Source organism: Canis aureus, chromosome 20 (assembly GCF_053574225.1).
Source record: "Canis aureus isolate CA01 chromosome 20, VMU_Caureus_v.1.0, whole genome shotgun sequence".
Lineage (NCBI taxonomy): Eukaryota > Metazoa > Chordata > Mammalia > Carnivora > Canidae > Canis > Canis aureus.
Window position 1 is genome coordinate 23,919,460 of NC_135630.1, and position 22,996 is coordinate 23,942,455.

The 22,996-nt window shown below is 40.4% G+C and overlaps 1 protein-coding gene across 7 annotated transcripts in view; it reads left to right on the forward strand.

Annotated features, from left to right (window-relative positions):
* Positions 1 to 20,959: 20,959 nt before the first annotated feature.
* Positions 20,960 to 22,996, forward strand: part of TRPC3 (transient receptor potential cation channel subfamily C member 3) — a 70,339-nt gene continuing 68,302 nt past the window's right edge. For all 7 annotated transcript variants that reach the window (XM_077861151.1, XM_077861152.1, XM_077861153.1 and 4 more), the window contains exon 1: positions 20,960 to 21,215. In XM_077861151.1, coding sequence (XP_077717277.1) covers positions 20,989 to 21,215 — 227 coding nt within the window. In that variant the 5' untranslated portion in view covers positions 20,960 to 20,988. The remainder of the gene's footprint in view (positions 21,216 to 22,996) is intronic.

The window sequence follows — 22,996 nt, forward strand, 5'->3', positions numbered from 1 at the left end:
GAGGGAGAAGAAGACAAGGCGACTCCCACTGAGTATGGAGCTCCACCAAGGGGCTTGAACCTATAACCCTGAGATCATGACCTGAGCTAAAATCAAGAGTTGGACATTTAACTGACTGAGCTACCCACAAGTCCCAGAAATCTGAAGGCTTTTTAAAGCCAGGCCTCTATATGTTAAAAAGCAATAATATGATTAATTGCTGTAAAATATCAGTAGAAAAAAATCACCTCCATTTGACAGAACAATGACTTCTTATAAATACTTAAGGACGGTGTGTTGTAATTTTTTGGTCATTAAGTCCCTATTAATTACTCATTGTTTCCTAATTCCTATGAACCTCACAAATTCATTCCATAATGATTTGTCTTAATGCAAAATAAAATGCCACTGCTAATATTACCTAGTATACTAGTGTCCAGTGTATTTGGTATCTTGGGCAACTTAGCCATTTAATGACTTAGATTTTTTTTTTTTTTTTGCCATTGCTGACACCAAATGAATACTCTATGATGGCAAAACCAAGAGGCTCCATGTAATCTTACCTTTTTCTCTCTAGTAAAGGAATTAACATTGCAACCTAGTGCCTCAATATCTATACTCTTGTGTTTGATACACAGTAAAATGTTAATAGTGATGCCCATAAGAAGGAAGTGGTTCTGTGGGAAAAGGAGGATGAAAAGGAAGTATCACTTTTCCTCATTAAACTTTGATATTGTTAGAATAACTTTTTTGGTTAAAATCTTTCCATATATTACATGTATAATTTTTATTTCATTTCTTTTTTATTATTTCATTTTATTTTTCATCAAAATAAACATATTCTTTAATCCCCTTCACCTATTTTACCAGCAAAAGTGGTTCTAAAAGGGGAGTTTATAGCAATATAAGCCTAATTTAAGAAGAAAGAAAAATCTCAAATACATGTATAATTTTCAAAAATAAAAAATACCAGTTACCTAGCTTTCAGAATTCTTTTTTTTAAAGATTTATTTATTTTTAGAGAGAGAGAGAGTATGTGCATGAGCACACAAGCAGGGGATGGGGCAGAGAGAGAGGGAAAGAATCTCCAGAAGACTCCTTGCTGAGTCTAGGACCCAGGCCCTGAGATCATGACATGAGCCAAAACCTAGAGTCCATGCTTAAATAAATGAGCCACCCAGGCACCCCTAACTTTTAAAATTTTTAAGAATTGGACATCTGGGTGGTTCAGTGGTTGAGCATCTGCCTTCTGTTCAGGGCATGACCCTGGCATCCTGGGATCGAGTCCCGCTTTGGGCTTCCTGCTGGGAGCCTGCTTCTCCCTCTCCCTCTCCCTCTGCCTATGTCTCTGCCTCTTTCTGAGTCTCTCATGAATAAATAAATAAAAATTAAAAAAATAAAATTCTTAAGAATTAAATCATTTTGAACAACTGTGCAGCCTGCTAATGACCATATCTAGCAGAATCTTAAAAATACATGTTTTACTGCCATTATTTACAATAGTGGTGTTTTATGTTGAGAACACTATTTTCAAAAAAGCGTTTAATACTATTGACAGAAAGGATATGACAAAGAAACAGTTCTATTGAATATTCTCTGTAAGTGTGAAGGGTAAATGATATAAACAAAGTTTCACATCTAAAGGCAAGAAAATCTCTGAGTAATAATAGCAGTGCCCAAGAGCAATGAATCCCTAACAGGGGTGAAATGGGGGTTGGGCAACGAACACTGGAATGTTCACTCCCACAATTAGATTTAATTCTCAAAAGATTTCTTGAGTGGCCACATTATTCACTTAGAGACACACAGATGAATAAGATACAGATTTTTAATGACAAATTGTCAGGGTGATATCTACCTAAGGCACCCCGGAACTACTACTGCAGTAATGTTATTGGTGTTCAAGGGAAGGAATAATTAATTCTGCCCTGGGAGAGGCAAGGGCTGGTGGTGATTTTCAGAGCAGGTGACTATACTGGGCTTAAAGGAGAGAGAGAATTTCTCTGGACAAAAAGAAAGTAGGCAAGTTCATTTCTTGGGAATATAGGAGGATGAGCGTGAGGAACATAGGGGAAGGGAAAGAAAAATAAAATAAGATGAAAATTGAGAGGGAGGCAAACTATAAGAGATGCTAGACTCTAGCATACAAACTGAGGGTTGCTGGACAGGAGGTTGGTAAGGGGATGGGGTAACTGGGTGATGGGCATTAAGGAGGGCATTTAATGGAATGAGCACTGGATGTTACATGCAACTGATGAAACACTAAACTCCACCTCTGAAACTTTTTTTTTTAAAGCATGTGTTTTAAAAGAATTGCTCAGCTGACAAGAAATCAAGAGAAATAGCCTAAAGCCACTTTATTCAGGTGCTTGGGAGGATGATTAAGGAGAGAGAGAAGTACAGGGGTGGCCAGCCTAGAATGTGAGCATTACTCACACTGTCCTCACATGTGAAATGCGGGTGTCGGGCAAGGAGATCTTGAGGATCCCAGCACTAATAATTCTGTCTGACAGCAGAGTGTTTTTTCTTCCAAGCCTTTCAATACACGCTACTGCTCTGAGCTCTGTAAACAGGCAGGACCCTTCGAAAGGCCATAGACATTGCCTTTTTCTACTCTGGAAATTTAGAGCCTGAGAAATTATTCAGGAGTTTTTAATTTTCAGGTAAAACTATAACATCAAGAATATTCAGCTGGGGGATCCCTGGGTGGCGCAGCGGTTTGGCGCCTGCCTTTGGCCCAGGGCGCGATCCTGGAGACCCAGGATCGAATCCCACGTCGGGCTCCTGGTGCATGGAGCCTGCTTCTCCCTCTGTCTGTGCCTCTGCCTCTCTCTCTCTCTCTCTCTCTCTGTGACTATCATAAGTAAAAAAAAAAAAAAAAGAATATTCAGCTGGCCAAATGCATCAAAGAAAAAGCCACTCCCATTTCACTTTTTAAAATCCTAGATTTACCTCGTATAAAGTGAACAATGTAAACAGTGACTCCAGGAGGAAAAAAGTCACTTACTCAGGAGAGTGTTTAACTTTATTCCATCCCATCAATCATTTTATTAGCAGAATTTCTGGCTTTAGGTACAGAAAATACTATTTTGGAAAGAAATAAATATTAATATATTCAATAAACATCATTTATGAAAATGATGTATTTATCTAAAGGAGCAATTTGTATGTTTTAATAGGCTTATGTAAGAGTGAGTGCAATGTTAGGAAGTCATCCTTTAATAAAGACTTTTATTCAGAGAAACAACTTCCTGGTATTATGGGAAACTACACAAAATACATTGTTTGAATAAAGCATTCATTTGATTATGCTTATTTTATTTCAAATAAATTATTTTTAGCTTTTTAAAAAAGATTTTATTTATTCATTCATGGGAGAGAGAGACAGAGAGACAGAGAGACAGGGAGAAGTAGGGCTCCATGCAGGGAGCCCGATGTGGGACCTATCCCAGGACTCCAGGATCACGCCCTGGGCTGAAGGCGGGCGCCAAACCACTGAGCCACCCAAGGATCCCCTATTTTTAGCTTTTAAATGAGCTGTTGGAAAGTTCTGTCTCAATAAAGAGGCTACTATTGTTTTTCTTTGGGTTACCATATTTGCTTTGTCCCCAGAGAAGAGAATTTATAAACTTTTGTGTTTGCAAAATCAATGAGAAAAGAAATACTCTTTGGCAGTAGCTATGGAAATCTAATTTCAAATGTGTGTGTAATTTATTGGAAGAAAATAGGAAGGGAGGGAGAAGAAATCAATAAAATATTAGAATTTCATTAGATAAATATAATTCACACATGCAATGAGGACATATTTATCCTTGCATCTTTCCCATTTATCAGACATGAAAAAATGTTATTAAAACTCTGTTATCACTTTTATTATACCACCGTTTAAATTTATAGTATGCTAAAGTTCCCTCTGAGGTAAAATACACAACCTCATACAGAGTTTTTAAAATTATTCTGGAAGGAAATCTGTGTATAATGTAAGAGAAGAATATGATTCAGTAATTATTTGTCTTACCCCATAGATAACATTCAGGAAAATTCAAACCATTATTTCCATTATTGTAACTAAGGATACTATTTTTTTTTGTTCTAAGTAATGTATTTCTTTACAGTGGCATTAACTTCTCTGAATGACGATAATTCACTCCTAGTCTTTCCCATGGGAAGAATTACCAAACTTAGATAAACAATGAGGGAGGAAAACAACCCAGGTTATGGTCCTTATTTGAAATACATTTAATTAAGTATTTCAAATAATACATTTAATTAAGTACCTCAGTTCAACTCTATTTTGCCACTCCACTGATTATCTTGCAGCACTGTGCTTTGTTACTTATACACTTCTAAATACCTGTCAAGAAATAACTGTTGACTAAACGACTGGTTAATGTGTTCTCCCTTTTGCAGCTGAGAAAATATGTCAAAAACTCCCAGAGTAAAAACATAGGACTTATTTTCCCCCATCTTTAAACCCACTTCAAGAAATAGGAAAGAAAGATTTACATGCTTTATCTAAATTGTAATCTCAGACAAAGGGTGGGGTGTGTACTGTATGCTGTAAGGTTCCTATGTGTTACTTAATGGCTTGCAGACAAGAAACTAGGAGATTCCAGAATCGTGCTCTACTGAACACCACTAGAATTGAACTCAGTAACAGGATTATACACAAATGAGAGGTCCACAGCGAAACACAACTAGCTTTCTGTATAAGTAGGAAAGAAACACATGTATGTTGGTTAGATTTCTCGTGTATCAGATTAAATATGGGAATGTTAAGCAGAGAAATTATTCTCGCCATTGTGATAACTGTCAATATAATTAATTATATGTGCTTATCACCTTATTTCTGGTGAAACATTATGTATATTTTTAAAGATTCTATTTATTTATTCATGACAGACACAGAGAGGCAGAGACATAGGCAGAGGAAGAAGGCTCCCTCTGGGGAGCCTGATGCAAAACTTGATCCTGGGACCCTGGGATCACATCCTGAGCCAAAGGCAGACGCTCAACCGCTGAGCCACCCAGGGGTCCCAAAACATTTTACATTTTTATATGCAATTCTAAAACATGGCTGGAAGTTCCTTGACTGCAGGAAAAATTGTCTTTTTAAAGTATCATCCTACAGTGTTTTACACTAGTGATGTTCAATAAATATTGGCTGATTTAGAAAATGAAAGTAAGCAAAGATCAAATTTAATTTTAGCAATTTGTTTTTAAACTTTTTTTCTTTTTTAAAAAAAATATTTATTTATTTATGATAGACATAGAGAGAGAGAGGCAGAGACACAGGAGGAGGGAGAAGCAGGCTCCATGCAGGGAGCCTGACGTGGGACTCGATCCCGGGATTCCAGGATCACGCCCTGGGCCAAAGGCAGGCGCTAAACCGCTGAGCCCCCCAGGGATCCCCTAAACTTTTTTTCTATTTACAAAGGTAACACATGATTAGTGCTGAAAATGTGATAAACACAGAAATGCTGAAGGAAAAATCCAAAAGTCATCACAAATCCTAAACACCTTTCCCCACTTGCCTTTTGCTCTCCGAAATAGGTGAAAATTCTTATGGTCTTTTTACCATGTTGGTTTGTAGAAAAAAATGAGATAAAGCTATATAAAAAGTTCAGTTTTTATTTTATGTAGATCATGAACTTTTGCCCATGTCAACAAATATTTTTCCACAACATGACCTTTGGGCCAGTATAGTATTCTATTGCATGGGAGCACCATAATTACTTTTTCAAAATTCTATTGTTTCTATTTTTTCCATTATAAATTGTGGAATACTGTGAATATTCATGTTCATATTATATCAAATGCACATAGCAATTAATAATTACTCAAATAATTGAGCTCCAATAAGGGAGGATGTTTAATTAAAAAGAGACAAAGAATGGAGTTAAATGGGTTTATACAATCATGTAGTACATATTTTACATTTTCATGTAGAAAAATTACTAATCTTTGGGGGCCTAGGTGGCTCAGGTGGTTAAGTGTCTGACTCTCGGTTTTGGCTGAGGTCATGATCTCAGGGTCATGGGATGGAGCCTCAAGAAGGGCTCTGCACTCAGCAGGGAGTCTGTTTGAAATTCTCTTCCTCTCCTAATGTCCCTCTCGTCTACTCTTTCTCTCTCTCTAAAGTAAACAAATAAATATTTTTTAAAAATTACTAATTTCTTGAGTTCTGAAATGTGACCAAGAAATAAGATACTAAGATTTTACAGGAAAAAAAAATATGCCTTGATAAAGAGATTAATTTCTTTTTTAAAAATAAAATGATTACAGATAATTAAAGCCTTAAATTATTTAAAATAGAGCAAACAAAAGGCTTAGCATTTGTTTTCTACATCATTTATCTTATCTCAGTGAGTTACTAATATATATATATATATATATATATATATATATATATATATAAATTCTTGCTAATTCAGGAAAGTTTAAAGAGAAGTACATTCCAGATAAATTATATAAATGCTCAATACATTGATACATAAGCATTGATCAATTCAATCTTGACTTGTGTCACATGCAAAAATCTCTATGACTTCTACAAGACTCTAAAATACTAGACTATTATTACTTACTTAATTACAAAGTATGAGAATGGGATGATCTGTCATAGGCCAACATCATTTTTCTATAATTCCATCACCAACACAGATGATGAAATAACTCAAAAACTATCTCAGAATATGTCATTTAAACAATTAGTTCATGAACTATTTATTTCTACTCTTTTCAAGCCACCCTCATAGTTGATGACCTTCTCTCCCCCTTAACCTAAAATCTTCTATGGGAGATAAAACATCAGACTGTTAATAAAAAAAAAAAAAAAAAAGACTTTGGGGGAAAAGATTATTCCTTAGGTTAGCAGTGTCTTATCCAACTTGATTCCTTGCACCCAAAGTAGCTTTATATCTTAAGTATGGGCCAACAAGTGAAAGAGTAATAAAGGAAAGTTTTTTTTTTAATAAAGGAAAGTTTTAAGAGAAAAAGAAACAAAATGGATTTAAGACATGACATGGATCAGAGAGATTCACAAAGAATCTAGAACTTCAGCTCTAAAGAATTCAGAATATTCTCAGAATTAAAATTTTTATTCTAGCCCTGTAAATGCATGTAGTTATAGCCTAATAAGAACATAAAGATGATCAAGATTTAGAGAGAATTCTATTTAGATAAATACATTTAAGAAGTGCCTAGGTCCACATCATCACCATCACTTCCTTCCCTCACTACCATATTTACCAGTTCACATCATTACCTATAACAAAAGAAGGTTCTGGGAAAAAATCAAATTCTCCAAGCATTTATTAAGCACTGGGTTGCTTGAACTCAAGAATGAATAAACATAGTCCTCATCCTCAAGAGTAACATCCTGAAGGGAAAACAATTTGTAAAAACAGTAGTTGTCCATAAATAACACATTCTGAAATGTATATTTTTGTCATGTTAAAGAGTTAATCTATATTGTTACCCTTTCTCCAAATAAGAAGTGACTCTTCACATGTTTCTACTTGCCTCCATTTCCCACTGCTCACCATGTTGTGATGATCAGATAGTATTAAGTGCTTTCTTGATAGTTTGGTCTTGATTTAATGTAAAGTCAGGCAGGAGGACTGCATGTTTTCCTCCAGGCACATTCCCCTGTACCAGCAGAGGCATGGCACAACAGAGTTAGTTCTGCCAGGTGAAAATGGGGAAGGAAGAGAGGGCAAGGGCATTGAGATCATTACACAGGGAATGGTAATACTGATGATCCTAAAATCTAAGTTGGGTAAGAGGGCATGTGGAATAAAGAAAAGGGTAAGATTGATGGACGGGATATTCTGAAAAGATCGGAGTATTGCTGGAATTGTGCAACTGGAGGAAGTCAACTGCCTCTATAGGAGGTGGTAAGATCAGAGAATGAGGAGTATGAGATGGAAATGCCAGAGAGATTTTAGGCACTGGTTATGACAATTTCTAGGGTGTGATCACGGAGTTCATGACTGAGGTAGAGGGCAGGACAAGATAGAGGAAAGGAGTTCAAGAAACTTGAGAGGCTAGGGTGTTGGAGATACCATCTGCATATATTGAATCTTCAGGATTAATATAGGAAAAGTGCTGGAGAGAGTAACAGTGAGTCAGGAGCTAAAATCATAGAGAAATTAGGAGTGACTCAGGCATAGGTTCATGATCCCATCCATAAGAGTTAGTTGTAAATATCATTTGATGACATTAGATTCAAGCTGGGGGTCAGGGGAGAGAATGGTCTACGCAGGAAAAAAAAAGAAGGAGCAAACACATCTGCCCTGATTTTATCCACACTGATTCTACGTCTATAAATACAAAGTGTGTAGTAGAAGAAAGAGCCCCGACTTGAGAAGACTGTAGGGGAAGAAGCATCCCCAGAAGACAGCCAGGTTCTCTTTAAAGCAAGAAGGTGAAGGAAACTCTCAGAAAAGAGGTTGAAGATGTAGCAGATTGTGCTGACCATGGTTCATGAGTTCCAGAAGGCACAATGGAAGACATTCAGGAGTTTGATGAATGATGTGTGGGAGGTGTGATCAGAAGTAGAAATGTGCAAAGGTGATGGGAAAGGAGGGTTCCCTGGAGTCTAGAGTTTCTCATGGTGAGTGACATAAACGTGTAGCTAAAAGACATAATGAAGACAGTCCCAGTAGACTCAAGGCAGACAATGTAGTTCTCGGTAAGCTGTAACTGCTGTGGGTCATAGAAAGAAGATGCCCAGAATATTCAGAGCTCCTTCGTGTCCTCAGCAGTTACAGATAAGGAGGCAAAGAAGAGCTCTCTCAGAGGCTTCTTGACAGCTGTTGATGAGGGTGCATGACCAGGGAGATATATCTTATTTAATGCTAGATTCACTGCTGCTCAGGACTGCTGATGGGAATTGAAACAACTACATTCTCCTTATAGGGTAATTTCTTAGTATCTAAAGACACAGAAAGTGTTTATATATTTTGACTCAAAAATTTTAGGAATTTTCCTCACATGCTCTCATGTGATAATCCAATTAGAAGCAAATTAAATGATGAATGGTTAAATATAGTATATCCATATTATAAAATAGGGTAGATAGGTTGTTAAACAAAAATTAAAAATTGCAGAATAGTAACTACACTGTAATTTCATTTGTATCTTTTAGAAAGCAACATAGAAACCTCTATTGGATTGCAAATGTAGCAACTACTTCAAAGAATTTACTATGTGGAGGGTACTGTTGTAGGTGTTTTATGGATTAACTTCCTTACTCAGTTATGTACTACTACTATTATTGCTATTTTATGGATAAGGAAACTGAGACCCAGCAAAGATAAGGAATTTGCCCCAAACTCCCAAAATATTAAGGACTAGAGCTTGAATTTTGGCCCAAACACCCTGACTCCAGAGTCTGTGCTTTTAAATACATTAAACTGCCTATTAGTTATATAAATATAAAGAAAAAATCCTGAAACAATATGCCCCAAACTCTTAACCGAAGTTACTTTTGAGGAGAACAGGATTGATGGAGGTAGAAAGTGAAAATAATTGTTAGTTCTTACTTTGACTACTTCAGGTTTTCATAAACTTTTAACTACTGAAATATGTTCACCTGTAGAGTATGTTAGGTTTTTTCTTTTTTTTTTTTCACTCACTTAAAAAAAAAAAAAGTTGCTATACAATTCCAGTCTGCACCAGGGTTATACACGGTACAGTGGTGGCATTATTTAAAAGGGTAAAAGTATAGTGATCAACTTGCCTCAAGGAAGGAAACTTCAAGGGGGAGATTTTTTGAGTCTTTTTCTTTCTTTTTTTTTTTTTTTAAGGATTTTATTTATTTGAGAGAGAGAGTATGAGAGATAGCACAAGCAGGAGGGAGGGGCAGAGGGAAAAGCAGATTCCCTGTTGAGCAGGGATCCTGATGTGAGACTCAATTCCAGGACCCTGGGATCAGGACCTGAGCCAAAAGCAGACACTTAACTGACTAAGCCACCTAGGCACCCAGAGATTTTTGAGTCTTTTTTTTTTTTTTCTAGATTTTTGAGTCTTAAAGGATGAAGAGTTTGCCAGGAAGATGTTTAGGAAAGGATGTATAGTTGGTACTCTATAACTGTTTTTAATGAATGTGTTCTAGGCAGAGTGACATATATACAAAGTCTCAAAGGAAAGGTAGTAGGAGATAAGGTTGGAAGGATATAGGCAAGGGCCATATCACCAGAGGTCTTATGTGTTAAGTAAAGGACATTATCTGGCAGCAGTGAGAAGACTTTGAAGGGTTTTAGTGGTAGATATCTCACTGTTCTATGTATTTGAGTTTTAACAGGTTTCTAGCACATCATCCTACAGATGCTTAGTCCATACTAAATAAAGGGAAATGACAGAAAAAATAGCTGCTGCTGGTGGTGATTTGAGATCTTGGGATTTTGATCATGACCATCTCATATAATACCAATCTTGTATTTTCTGTATTTAAGATCATTTCACTCATGGCTACATTAATATCATGGGAGTTTTAGCTGCCTTAGGCACTCGTGATTTTTTTTCTATTTTTGTACTCAATTTTGTATTTTGCATTTTATATAAAAGTATCTTCTGAAATGGATCTAAACACCTGAATAAGATCTTCTCATATATTCTCACTAAAAGTCATTGTAATTAAAGTTTTTTTTCCCCTTAACAGTTCTAATCCTCATTATGAGCCTTTATTTTTCCTCCTGAAATCAATTCATTTGTGGATATTGGGCTTTTGCCAAATTATCTATCAAGGTGTCTTTGTTGATATTTTAATATATTTGGCTATGGTACACACAATATTTCTAAGCATGGATAAGCTGAATATTTAAAAATAAGTATTATTGGTGGCATAGATCCCTCAATGCATTTTTGGTAAAAATCCACCTGTGATTCGCTAAGCTGATTTTACATGAAAATTGAAGCCATTTATGGTTTGGGAGCCTGCCATGCTTTTCTGATGTGTGAGAAGCTTCTTTCTCCTTTTGGGATTTCAGCATTTTAAGCTGCTAGCTAAACAGTTGAGTAGGGGAAAAAATTCTCATACAACAAATAAAACATTCTAAAGAAATAGTTCCTTTTGGTTGTTCAATAGCCAATACTAATGTAAAACTTTTATGAGAGATACTTTTATGTACAGAAGTGTTTGATACAGATATTAGCCTGGGCTTTGCAGCAAGCATCACCCTCACAGGATGCTAAAAAAGTCCCCTGGACAAAGCTCCCTTTCCAGCATAAATCACATTTATGCCAAGACTTAAAGCTTCCACTTTCATATTATATTTTAGACAGTTCTGCTTTGTAGTGAAGCATAAATCTATTATATGCAAAAGTCTATAACTTGTTTTGTTTTGGAATAACAAGAATGCAAATCCTTATTAATTGCTCTCCATTCCCATTTCCAACTCATAATGATAACAGAAGTTCTGACTGGGTTATATCCAAGGCTTGAATTTAAAAAGCACAAACTTTCAATGAAGACTCAACTGTTTACTGAATTTGACTTGTATATATCCAGTTGGACTTTTCCAGTCCTTGTAAATATGTGGCATTGGACATCAAAGCTTCCCAGGAACCCTCATAGATATCACTTATTGTCCTCCTTTGAATACTTCTCACTAAGAAATATAACAATCTTCTTTACAAGGGCACTTACTTATAGACTTAAATATGACTCATTGATTAAGATGTAAGCCACATCAGGGGTGCCTGGGTGGCTCAGCCAGTTAGGGATCCAATTCTTGATCTCAGCTCAGATCTTGATCTCAGAGTTGTGAGCTCAAGTTCCACATTGGGCTCCATGTTGGGTATGGAGCCTACTTTAAAAAAAAAAAAAAGAAGAAGAAAAGAAAAAAAAAGATGCAATCCACATCATTAATTTTTCCCCCTGCCTCTACAGTCTCTTCTAAGAAAGGATTTATTGTATTACAAAACAATCTGTAGAGGTAGGTGAATCACATTTTAAAAAAAACTATTTACGTGATAAAGATATCAATGGATATGTATGAACATTTAGCCAGGTCAATGCAGAAGGATTCAAGCATTACAAGGTGATCGATCATACCAGATGTCCTTTAAGATATGTTTCAAATCCATATGGTTCACAATTTTCTAGGCAATGTAATCCCCCCCCTTTGCTTTATCCCTAAAATCCTTAAAGATGTAATGATTATAATGCCATATCAAAAGTACTAATGCTTTATATTTGTGTGAATATCTTGTAATTTTAATTTTTAATCAAAATTTTCATTAAAATGAGAACACTGAGCATCCTCATGTATGTGAATTTCATTTTCAAGATAATTTATTCCAGATGAATATATGGAGAAGCAGAAAACTTTGCCTTTTCTCCTATTTCTCTTTCCTTTTATTTTCCCTTAATACTTTTGCCTAAGGTTAAGAGACACAAGATAGAGGAATTATATTGGAAGATTAGGGATACAAAGCTGAGGGGTGGGAAGGGAATGGCTCACAGCAGTGGCAAAACATTGTCCTTTATATATTCAAAGTGTCTAAGCAGGGCTCACTTTCCCCTTCTTAAATCCACACCTGCTCAGATTTGAAGTGTCAGCAAATCAGGTCTCCTTTCACCTATTGGTGATGAGTGGTAGATCCTTGTGCTTTCAAATACAACAAAGGACAGTAAACTGATAATATGGATACTAACAGCCTTATCCTAAGTCTACTACTGAATAATGCAGACCTTAGGATGGGATTGCATTTGCAACCTCTATGAGATGTCTGTGTATCATAGAATAAATTTGACATAGAAGGGTTATGTGAGCAGGAAAAGGAAAGAGAATTACACTTTAGTGCATATTTTTAATTTGTCCTAAGAATTCACCCTGCATAGGAATAATATAAGTAAGAAACGAATTAGCTCATTTCACTAAAGGTAAAAAATACTATGACTGGCAAGACTGAATTTCTCTATTTTTTCAAACTCCCTTTCTGACAGGTGACTTACAAGGCACATTTCTTTCAGTTTTCCATTTGTAAGTAATCAGTATGTCTTTCTTCCCTCAAGGAAGGACAAATATAACTTTGAGGAACATGTCTCTAAATAGGTTTTAGAAGGAGGTGGGCAAGGATCATAGGGATTAGGATGGAGCAGAGATGTTCTTATCCTTGCCAAAAATAGAAGTTACACAGATTTTATTTCTGTATGTATACACAGAGATGGATGAAATGAAAGGTAAGCATGTACCCCCATTTTTCCCAGATTCTAAACACAGTAGCACTCAGAGCCTTGAGGGATAGTGCTGGCATCAAACCACTCCTCAGATTGTCAATACAAAGCCATAAACATATTGAAGTCTATATCTTATTAAGTAGAGAGCATTGATTTTTCTCTGGTACTAGATTCACATAAAAATCATATTAGCAAATATGTAAAAGAATGGGCATTGAAAAATCAATTAATAATGCATTTAGTCCCATAGAAAAGTTATTACCATCCCTTGAAGAACCTAATTTACTCTTGGATTGTGGTGAGCATAACACAACATATAGACTTGCTGAATCACTGTGTTGTGCACCTGAAACTAATGTAACATAGTGTGTCAGCTATATTTCTATTGAAAAAAAAAAAAAGAACGTAATTTACTCTTGGCGATCTCTGCTGGGGTGGGGGCAGTTGTGAATTTTTCATCTGTAGATGTAACAATTGTCAAGAATTCTGAAACATCTGAGATTTTACACTGTTTGCAAGCTAGCCAGTTGACACAGTTTCATGGATGGTGGTAGAAGGCACAAAACTCCCGGACCCGAGACAAAGGATAGCAATAACAGGAGTCAGAGTGCTAGTTCCCTGAGTCCCAATTCCCACAGAGTGAAATGAAGAGCACTAGATGATCTCTGTACAGGCAGTAGGGTACATTATAAGAGAGGAACCCCAAGCTTAGGTAACTGTATCTGCCCCAGAGGGAACATTCTCCTTGTTATACTGGACAGGAAAGAGAATTGTTCTTTGCTCCATAGAAGGATCCTATCTCTGTCTTCCAAGGCTGTTTTCAATACAAACACCCTTGAAAAGATATTCCAGAACAAAAGCACCTATTGCCTCTGCTTGCAAGATGTATAAACATGTGAGGCACTCATGGAGCATTGAACAATAATAAATTTCTGTCCCTATTTTCTCAAGCTTTCTCATACATAAAGTTCCTAGCTCTGCCCCTTGGCCCATTTTCCTTTCTTTTTTTTCCAATTGAGTCTTTCTTGACAATACTACGGTCACATGCTGATGAGGAGAGGGATGGGGGCAAATGTAAATCAGCTGGGTATTATAATTTTAGTAGTGGGAAGATGAAAGATGGAAGTCAAAAACTCTGTAGGAAGGTTATCCCAGAGCAGGCTTGCTATTTGGCAGCTCTCAACCATCCCCCCCATCCTCCCCCAAAGCATCTTCCTTTCATTTCACTTTAAAACTTCAAACACAACTAAATGGATAATCACTGCGGTTTTGAAAAATGTAAATCTCTTGGAGCATTAAGGACTCGGGTTTTTTTTAACCTTTTTTTTTTTTTTTTTTAAGATGTTGTTTATTTATGAGAGACACAGGCAGAAGGAGAAGCAGGCTTCATGCAGGGAGTCTGATGTGGGACTCGATCCTGGGTCTCCAGGATCAGGCCCTGGGCTGAAGGCGGCTCTAAACCTCAACTGCTGAGTCACCCAGGCGTCCTGACTCGGGTGTTACATACATGAGCGTGAATTTGTGTAAGACACTTGTCCTTCAAAAGCTAGCTGGGAGGGATGCATGGGTGGCTCAGAGGTTGAGGATGGCTCAGCGGTTGAGCCTCTGCCGTTAGCTCAGGATGTGATCCTGAAGTCCCGGGATTGAGTCCCACATCCGGCTCCCTGAAGGGAGCCTGCCTCTCCCTCTGCCTGTGTCTCTGCCTCTCTCTCTGTCTCTCATGAATAAATAAATAAAATCTTAAAAAAAAAAAAAAAAAACCTAGCTGGGATTGGTTGCTCCAAAGAATAACAATTTTGACTGGTAGGAGATAAAAAAGGGTAATTGTGAATTTTGGAGCAGTTTTGGGGTATAGCAGGCCAGAGAAATTACATTGTGGGAGGATTAAAACAATATGAAGTCACAGAGTCCATAGTGCAGGGAAGCTGGACACTATATGGTGGGAAAACATGTGAAATGAACGTGGACAGAGGGAAGGACTCCGGAGATGCCAAAGAAAAATTGCACCCCTTCTGATTTTACTTGAAGTTGGCACTGTGCCCAAAACAGAGGAAGAACATTCTCTTCCTTCTTTTCCTAACTTCTGGACCTTCATTCCATAAATATTTATTGAATGTCTGCTGTTGCAACTGCCACTGCTACTATTACTAGTTACCATTTATTGAACAGTTGCTATGCTTCCCGTTTTAACATCATACTGGTGTGAGAAGGTCAAATAAGACATTATAGTCCCGTGTAGGAGACAGACAAGTAAGCCAACAGTTATACAATTTAGTAAATGCATCTAAATCAGACAAGGTAGGTCCTTGCTTTAGGACCCAGACTTCACATTTCCATCAGTAGTTCTAAAGTCCACAATAGTGAATTAATAATAGCTAATTCTTACATAGCACCTATTATGTGCCAGGCAAAGTTTTAAGGACAATTAACAGTGAGCATTTTTATAACAGCCCTAGGAAATAGGTACTATGTTTATATCTTACAGATTATATATCTCTATACCCCAGTATCACAGAATTGGGAAGCAGCCAAGGTGGGGTTTGATTCCAGGCCTCTGGCTCAGTGTAGCGGGGTATACTGACGATGAAGGAAGTTTAAGCTAACTAGTCATTTGTGAGCTGCCCAGGGAATATAACCATCACTTACAACTTATTTCTGTGATAAAGTACATTTTTACTTCCAAACTTGTGACTCATGCAGACATTCTCAAGTGAGTATTTTAAGGTAGAAAAGTCCCAGAAACTTCTTGGGGTTAGAAGAGATCTGTGAGCATTAGTGACCTATGGTTAATAGGACACTGTAAATTTGGTGCAAAAGGCTTGAAGTATTAACTGCCACACTGTAAGTTCAAGGATCTTCGTTTTTTAGGTTCAATTATTCTTAGGCAGCAGTTCCCACCTAATTAGTTTATGCTGCTAAGAAAGTTAATGACTTAAGGTTACTTTAAAAAGCAAAGAATCAAAAGAATGAGAAGACAAGACATAGACTGGGGGAAAATATTTACAAAAAACACTTCCTATTAAGGAGTATTATTCAAAATACATAAAGTCTTAAAATTCAACAATAAGAAAACAAACAGATTAAAAATAGGCCAAAGATCTTAACAGACACCTCACCAAAGAAGATATACAGATGGCAAGGAAGCATATGAAAAGGTGCTCAACACCATATGTCATTAGGGAGATGCAAACTGAAACGATGAAATACCACTGAAATACCATGCCTTTGGAATGGCCAAAATCCAGCACACCGACAACACTAAATGCTGGGGAGGATGTGGAGTAATAGGAATTCTCATTCATGCAGGTGGGCATGCAAAGTAATAGAGGCATTTTGGAAGACAGCGTTTAGACCTTTCTTAGAAAAGTAAACATACTTTGATCATATGATCCAGCAATCATGCTCCTTGGTATCTACCAAAGGAGTTGAAAATGTATGTCCACACAAAAACCTGGCCATGGATGTTTATTACAGCTTTATTTATAGTTGCCCAAACTTAGAAACAACCAAGAGTTCCTTTAGTAGGTGAGTAGACAAAGAAACTGTGGTACATCCAGACAATGGAATATTATTCAGTGCTAAAAAGAAATGAGCTCTCAAGCTATTAAAGGACAGGAAGGAAACCAAAATGCATCTTACTAAGTGAAAGAAGACAATCTTGGGATCCCTGGGTGGCGCAGCGCTTTGGCGCCTGCCTTTGGCCCAGGGCGCGATCCTGGAGACCCGGAATCGAATCCCACGTCAGGCTCCCAGTGCATGGGGCCTGCTTCTCCCTCTGCCTGTGTCTCTGCGCCTCTCTCTCTGTGACTATCATAAATAAATAAAAATTAAAAAAAAAAAGAAGACAATCTTGAAGAGGCTACATACTGTATGATTCCAATTCTATGAAATTCTGGAAAAGTCAAAACTATAGAGACAATAAAAAGATCCATGGTTGCCAAAAGTCAGGAGGGAGGAGAGATGAACAGGCAAAGCACAGTAGATTTTTAGGGCAGTGAAACTATTCCATAAGGTGGATACATGTCATTTTAAAGTTACCGAAACTCACAGAATGTACAACTCCAAAAGTGAACTCTAATGAAAACTATAGACTCTGGGTGATAATGATGTGTCAATGTAGCTTCATCAATTTTAACAAATGTGCTGCTTTGGTATGAATATCGATAATGGGGGAGGCTATGCATATATTCATATATGCAGAGGGTATATGGGAAATCTCTGTATCTTCTAAGCAATTGTTCTGCAAACCTAAACCTGCTCTAAAAAATAAAATCTATTTTTTAAAAAAGCAAAGCAAAATTCATTTATAAGAGAACTTCTACTCCTAAGGAGGAAAAAAACATGTGCACTATTTGGAACATTATTCCTGTTCCCATGTTTTTGCTCCCTTGAGAAAATTGCTAACCTTCACCCTGGGGTGCAAGAATTGCTGCTCAATAGTGTCTTCTTATTCGGTGTGTTACAGACAGCCCTGGAGAAAGGGAGAGAGAAGGAGAGGGAGAGAAAGAGGCAGAGAAGGAGAACAGGAACTTTCCACAGTATGTAAAATAGATTTTCAAGAAGACACAGAATTTTCTTAGAGATTTAGGAGGAAATCTGGAGACTATCTTCTGCTATAAGGTTAAAAAATCACTTTTATTTTATTTGGACTTATCATACAAGTTATGCTTTTCTTATTTCTCAGTGGTCATCTCTTCTTGAAAATAATCTTCCTCAGCAGTTGGATTTTCTGAATATTGAATAATGTTTTTTCTCCCAAAGGAGTAATGGATTTTGAATGTGTGTCAGGCAAACACTCTTTTCATGAATACACAGCTAACAACATGTATGAAATGATAGATCTTCTTTCACAAAAGAAGGAAATAAGATCAAGGTGGCTTCTGCCAGGCAAGGCCATATTTCTTCTCTCTTCAAGAAGCTACTTTCTTTCTGATTTCCTCTCCTCTAGGTTTTCATCAATCTCAGGGGCATACTTCTTAATAAAAATGTTAGCCGACCTGGGAAGAGCAGTTCCCTCAGACCAGGAGAGTTAATTTGTGTTATGAGTTGAACTGTGCCACCCCTTCCCCTAACAAATTTATGTGTTGAAGTCATACTCTTCAATACTTCAGGATGTCTATTCAAAGTTAGAGTCTTTAAAGAGGTAATTAAGTTAAAAATGAGGTCATTAGAGTGGGCCCTAACCCAAATGACTGATATCCTTATAAGAGATTAGGACACAGACACAGAAGGAAGACCACGTGAAGACCCAGGAGAAGGCAATCGTCTACAATCTGCCAACATCTTGATCTCAGACTTCTAGATCTCAGAATTGTCAGAAGATAAATTTCTGTTTTTCATCCAGTCTGTGATACTTTGTTACAGCAGCCCTAGCAAAACTAATATAGTATGGCCCTGGTGACTCCAGCATTCCCAAAGTGCTTCTATCCAGAGCCTAATGAGGGCAGTTCATGAGCTTGTTAACACAATTATAAAGAAGCTGTAGAAAATAATAAATCAATAAACAAATAAATAAATAAGCTGTAGACTTCAAAAATTAATTCAACAAACATTTTTTGAGCTGCTCCAACACATTGTGTACTGAGCTAAGGTGGCAAAAGTGGCAAAGTCAAAAAGACAAGCCCCTAAGTGGCTCAAAGTAAATAAGACCCCAAACCATCCCGAGGAATTCAGTCTAAAGAGGACACAGGCACAGAAAGAGTTAACTTCAATATAATGTGACCAGTGGTAAGATTACATTATGCACAGGGTGCCATAGGTATGGATCAAGGGCTCTGAGGACTTTACTGAGATTCGGTAAGGGTATTAGATTGAAAACCACATCTAAATCTAAGTCTTAAAAAAAAAAATAAATTTAAGTCTTTAGGAAAAAGTGTAAGTGTGCCAGGTAGACAAGGGAAGAGGGACATTTCAGTGACAGGAATACCAGAGACAAAGGCAGGGAAGTGGGAAAGTGTCTAGAATGTCAGGTGATGAGTGAGAAGTTCAGGGTAATTAGAGTCAGGATGTGTATGAGGGAGGATGGGAGGAGAGAGTGTGAAGAAATAGGGTCAGACCACTAAGGGCTGGGCATGCCAAATTTGGATCTTAACCTGAAAGCAGTGGAAAGCCACTAGAGATTTTTATAGAGAAAAGTCACGATCAGACTTGCTCTGAGCATGGTCTGTCTGATAGCGTGGAAAATAAAATGGTACGGGGAGAGGGAGGTAGGATGCATTAAAACAGAGAGCAGGGACGTTGATGGGAGCCTGAAGTGAGGCAGCAGTATTGGGGTGCAGAGAGCAGTCTTGCTTTAGAGATATTTCGGGGGTGGAATTGAAGGGGTCTAGAAACTTATACTGTGAAGATTTTAACACTTCTACTTCTGCATGTGCTAATACAGAAAAGATGCTTCCAACTGTAAAACACTGGACAGTATTTACTTGATTTTCTGTGTCAGATGCACAAATAAATATCCTTGTTTCCTTAAACATACAGATTTGTTATCAACTTAATAGAACTCAGTATTTTAATTACTTTTTAAGAATTACATTCAAAAGAGCTACATTTCCTTACTTGTGTTTTATTTAATTTCGGGAAGAAGTGCTCCTGGGAGGGAAAAAACAGTATAATTGGATGCAATTTTAAAAAATGAGTATCTTATTTTACCTCACCATAGCATGTCTGGTATTTCTGTGACCCTTCCAAGTTGGACTTGATTGAAACCTGCATATTTGAGGCAATAGAAAGCCTCGGAAAATACACTCCCCTCGGTCTGATCTGAGTTTTCTCACCAGCTGCCTCCCGCGACTAGTTTAGTCTTTCTAGGCCCCAGTTTCTCCTTTCTAAAACGAGGGAGAAATTCTTTGATCCTTTTAAGACTCCTTTGCCTAAAGTTCCCTGAGTCTTTTCTCCCAGAAGAAATGCGGCTTTTGACTTTTAAAATGAATTGCTTTCGTTTTATTAATTATTACTGAAGTGTTAAAGAGGAGACTTTACATTTTGCTGGAAAATATTTCTTGGAACTGTACATAAATCTTGTCAGATGGTTTTGAGATTTATTTAAAAAAAAAAAAAGCACCACGCACGTTCAGACATCCCCGTTGTTGGGGTCCAAAGCACTCCAGGAAATGTACCTAAAGCTCTGTAGGTTCAGCTACGTCTTAGAAGTGGCACCAGGGACAAGGGATGCTTGTGGAAGCAAACGTGGAGTCCAATTGGGTAAATACGACTGCAGAAGAATGAACAGGCCGGACCAGTCTTGCCTTTTCCCTTCCTTAAGAAACTTGCATGTGTAAGTGGGAAAGGGCTCTAGGTCCTCGCGCGGAGAGACGGGGACCGCGGAGCAGCTGCTCTCTGCCTACCTGCGGCACGCGGGTCTGACGAGGACGGCCGCGTCCCTTCCCCCCCCGCCCCCCCGCCCCCCCGTCCTTCCCGCCGAGTGAGGGTAGAGTCCTAGCGAGAGCTGCTGTCGGAGGCGGGAGCCGGCCCCGAGGAGGCTCCGCGGCCAACGCCGCCGCCGCCGCCGCCGCCGCCGCCGCCGCCGGGAGAGCGTCTCGCCGCAGCAGCGCCCCCTCGGCCTCGGCCCGGCGCCCTCCTCGCAGCCACAGCCGCGGCCGCAGCTCCCACGGTTTCATGGTGGGCGGCGGCGGCGGCGGCGGCTCGGCTCCGGCTCGCGCCTCCAGCTGTCGGGCGTCGGGCCGCGCCGCCCTCTCCGCCCGCCTTCCCGCCCGGGGCCGCCGGGGGCTGCCGGAGCGGCGGGCGGCGGGGAAGGGGCGCCGCGGGCTGCGGCGGCGGCGGCGGGCGGGCGGCATCTCCGCGCTCGGACCGCGGCGGGCGCGATGTCCACCAAGGGCAGGAAGTGCAAGGAGCAGGCGAGGGTGACCTTCCCCGCGCCGGAGGAGGAGGAGGAGGAGGAGGAGGAGGAAGGCGAGGACGGAGGCTCGGAGCCGCAGCGCCGCCGGCGGGGCTGGAGGGGCGTCAACGGGGGGCTGGAGCCGCGCTCGGCGCCCTCGCAGCGCGAACCGCACGGCTGCCGCCCGCCGCCCTTCTCGCCCGGGCTGGACCCGTGAGTACCCGGGAGGGCGCCGCGGGGCGGGGGCCAGGATGGTGCGCTCCCGGCCGCCCCGCGACGGGCCGCGGACGCCGCGGCGCAGGGCCTGGCGGTTCCGTTCGGGGCGGCTCGGGGACGCGGGGCTCCGCTGGGCTCCGCTGGGCTCCGCTGTGCGGAGGGACCCGGCGGCCTCCGAGGGCGTGGCTGGGGCTCGGTCCCCGCGGCAGCGCACGCCCCAGCCCCCGCGGAGCCGTCCTGCCCCAGCCGCGCGCTGCTGCCCCCTGGGCTGGGACCCCTCGGCGGCGGACCCCCGAGCTCCCCGAGGAAGTCCAGGAATGCGGGGCTGCGCGTGGACCCAGGCGCGCGCTCAAACTCGGGGCGCCCTCCTCCCCCGCTGCCCCGCCTGGGAACGGGCGTCCCCCCCGCGCGCCCCCCACCCGAGGCCGGGGCAGGGGAGTGGGGAGCCCGGAGGGAAGGTGTGCGGCCGGGCTGTGGGCTGTGGGCCGTGGGCCGTGGGCCGTGGGCTGTGGGTGCAGGTTTGCCCCGCCGCCCCGTTTCTCGACGGTCCGTTCACAGTTGGGAGCAAACTGCAGCCGAGTCCCCAGGGGAGAGGGGGCGCCGGGCAGCCGCGGGAACCGTCCAGGGGCGCCTTCGGCTGTAGTTCCCAGGCGGCAGGAGCTGTTTTCTTTTTAAAGGAAGGTGGAGGTCGGCACTGTAGTGCGTGAGAAAGAGCGACTTTCCTCAATCCCCAGGTCTTGGGGACAGCCTTAGCAGCTACGAGATACACAGAGGAGTGAAAGAGAGTGCTTAGTTGTGGACGGAGCGTGCTGTTTTTCTTGTCACATACCTTGGGCGTGCCACGGGGTGTACTGTCTTTTTTAGGAAAAAGCGCACAGACCTAGGTAGAGAGCTGGGGTCAGATGTGGCGGGCGGCTCTAACCGTCTGGGCGGGGTACGGGACCCAGGTTAGGCAGCGCCCCCTGCTGCCCCAGAGCGGCCACAGCCCTGGGCCCAGGCCTCTGGGGCGACCTCCAGAGGGCCCTAACCTCGCCTCGCTCTGCGGGCGCAGGGGCACGCCTGGCCCTTCCAGATTTGCTTGTAACAAAACAGAAATCAGCGGCTGAGTAGACCGCCTAGGGAAGGGTTCTGACTTAAAATGAGCGACGCATCCCGATGCGGTTCAATTATTGCCAAAGATTAGCCTGGAGTGGAAATGGCCCAGGAAATGGAAGGAAGGTATATCCTTAGGGATTAAAGCACTGCCAGCTCGCTTTCCAGCCTCCCTAAGATTTTTAAGACACTGTCTGTTTTTCCTTTTGCCAATCTGGTTTTTATAACCCAGCTCAATTTCTTGATTATTTGATTTTTTTTGCATTTATCTTAAACCCACACTAAATGGGACACCACAGCAGTCTTCTCTGAGAAAGCAGGGTGGAGCAGAGAAAACTCACTTTGCCTTTTGGAGTTTGAGAGCAATGACACAAGATACTGAGGCAGATTCTATTGTAGACGTGTCTACCTGCTAATAGAACTTTTTTTTTCTATTTTCTGACTTAACATAATTCAACAAGTAAATGTCCTACCGTATTTACTTTGTAAAGCCGTTGAGAAGACCCAGTCCATTTTAAGGAGACAAACATTAATAAATGTTTCTTTGGGAATTAGGGCAGTAAGCTCTCCATGTTTGAGTCCTGTCATGTGCTGACGGTGGGCACTAGTTTGATATCTGTAGCAAAAATCAGCTTTTTTTCCCCCCACCTTCAAGAATATGGCCACAGTTAAACAGCTCTGAAAGT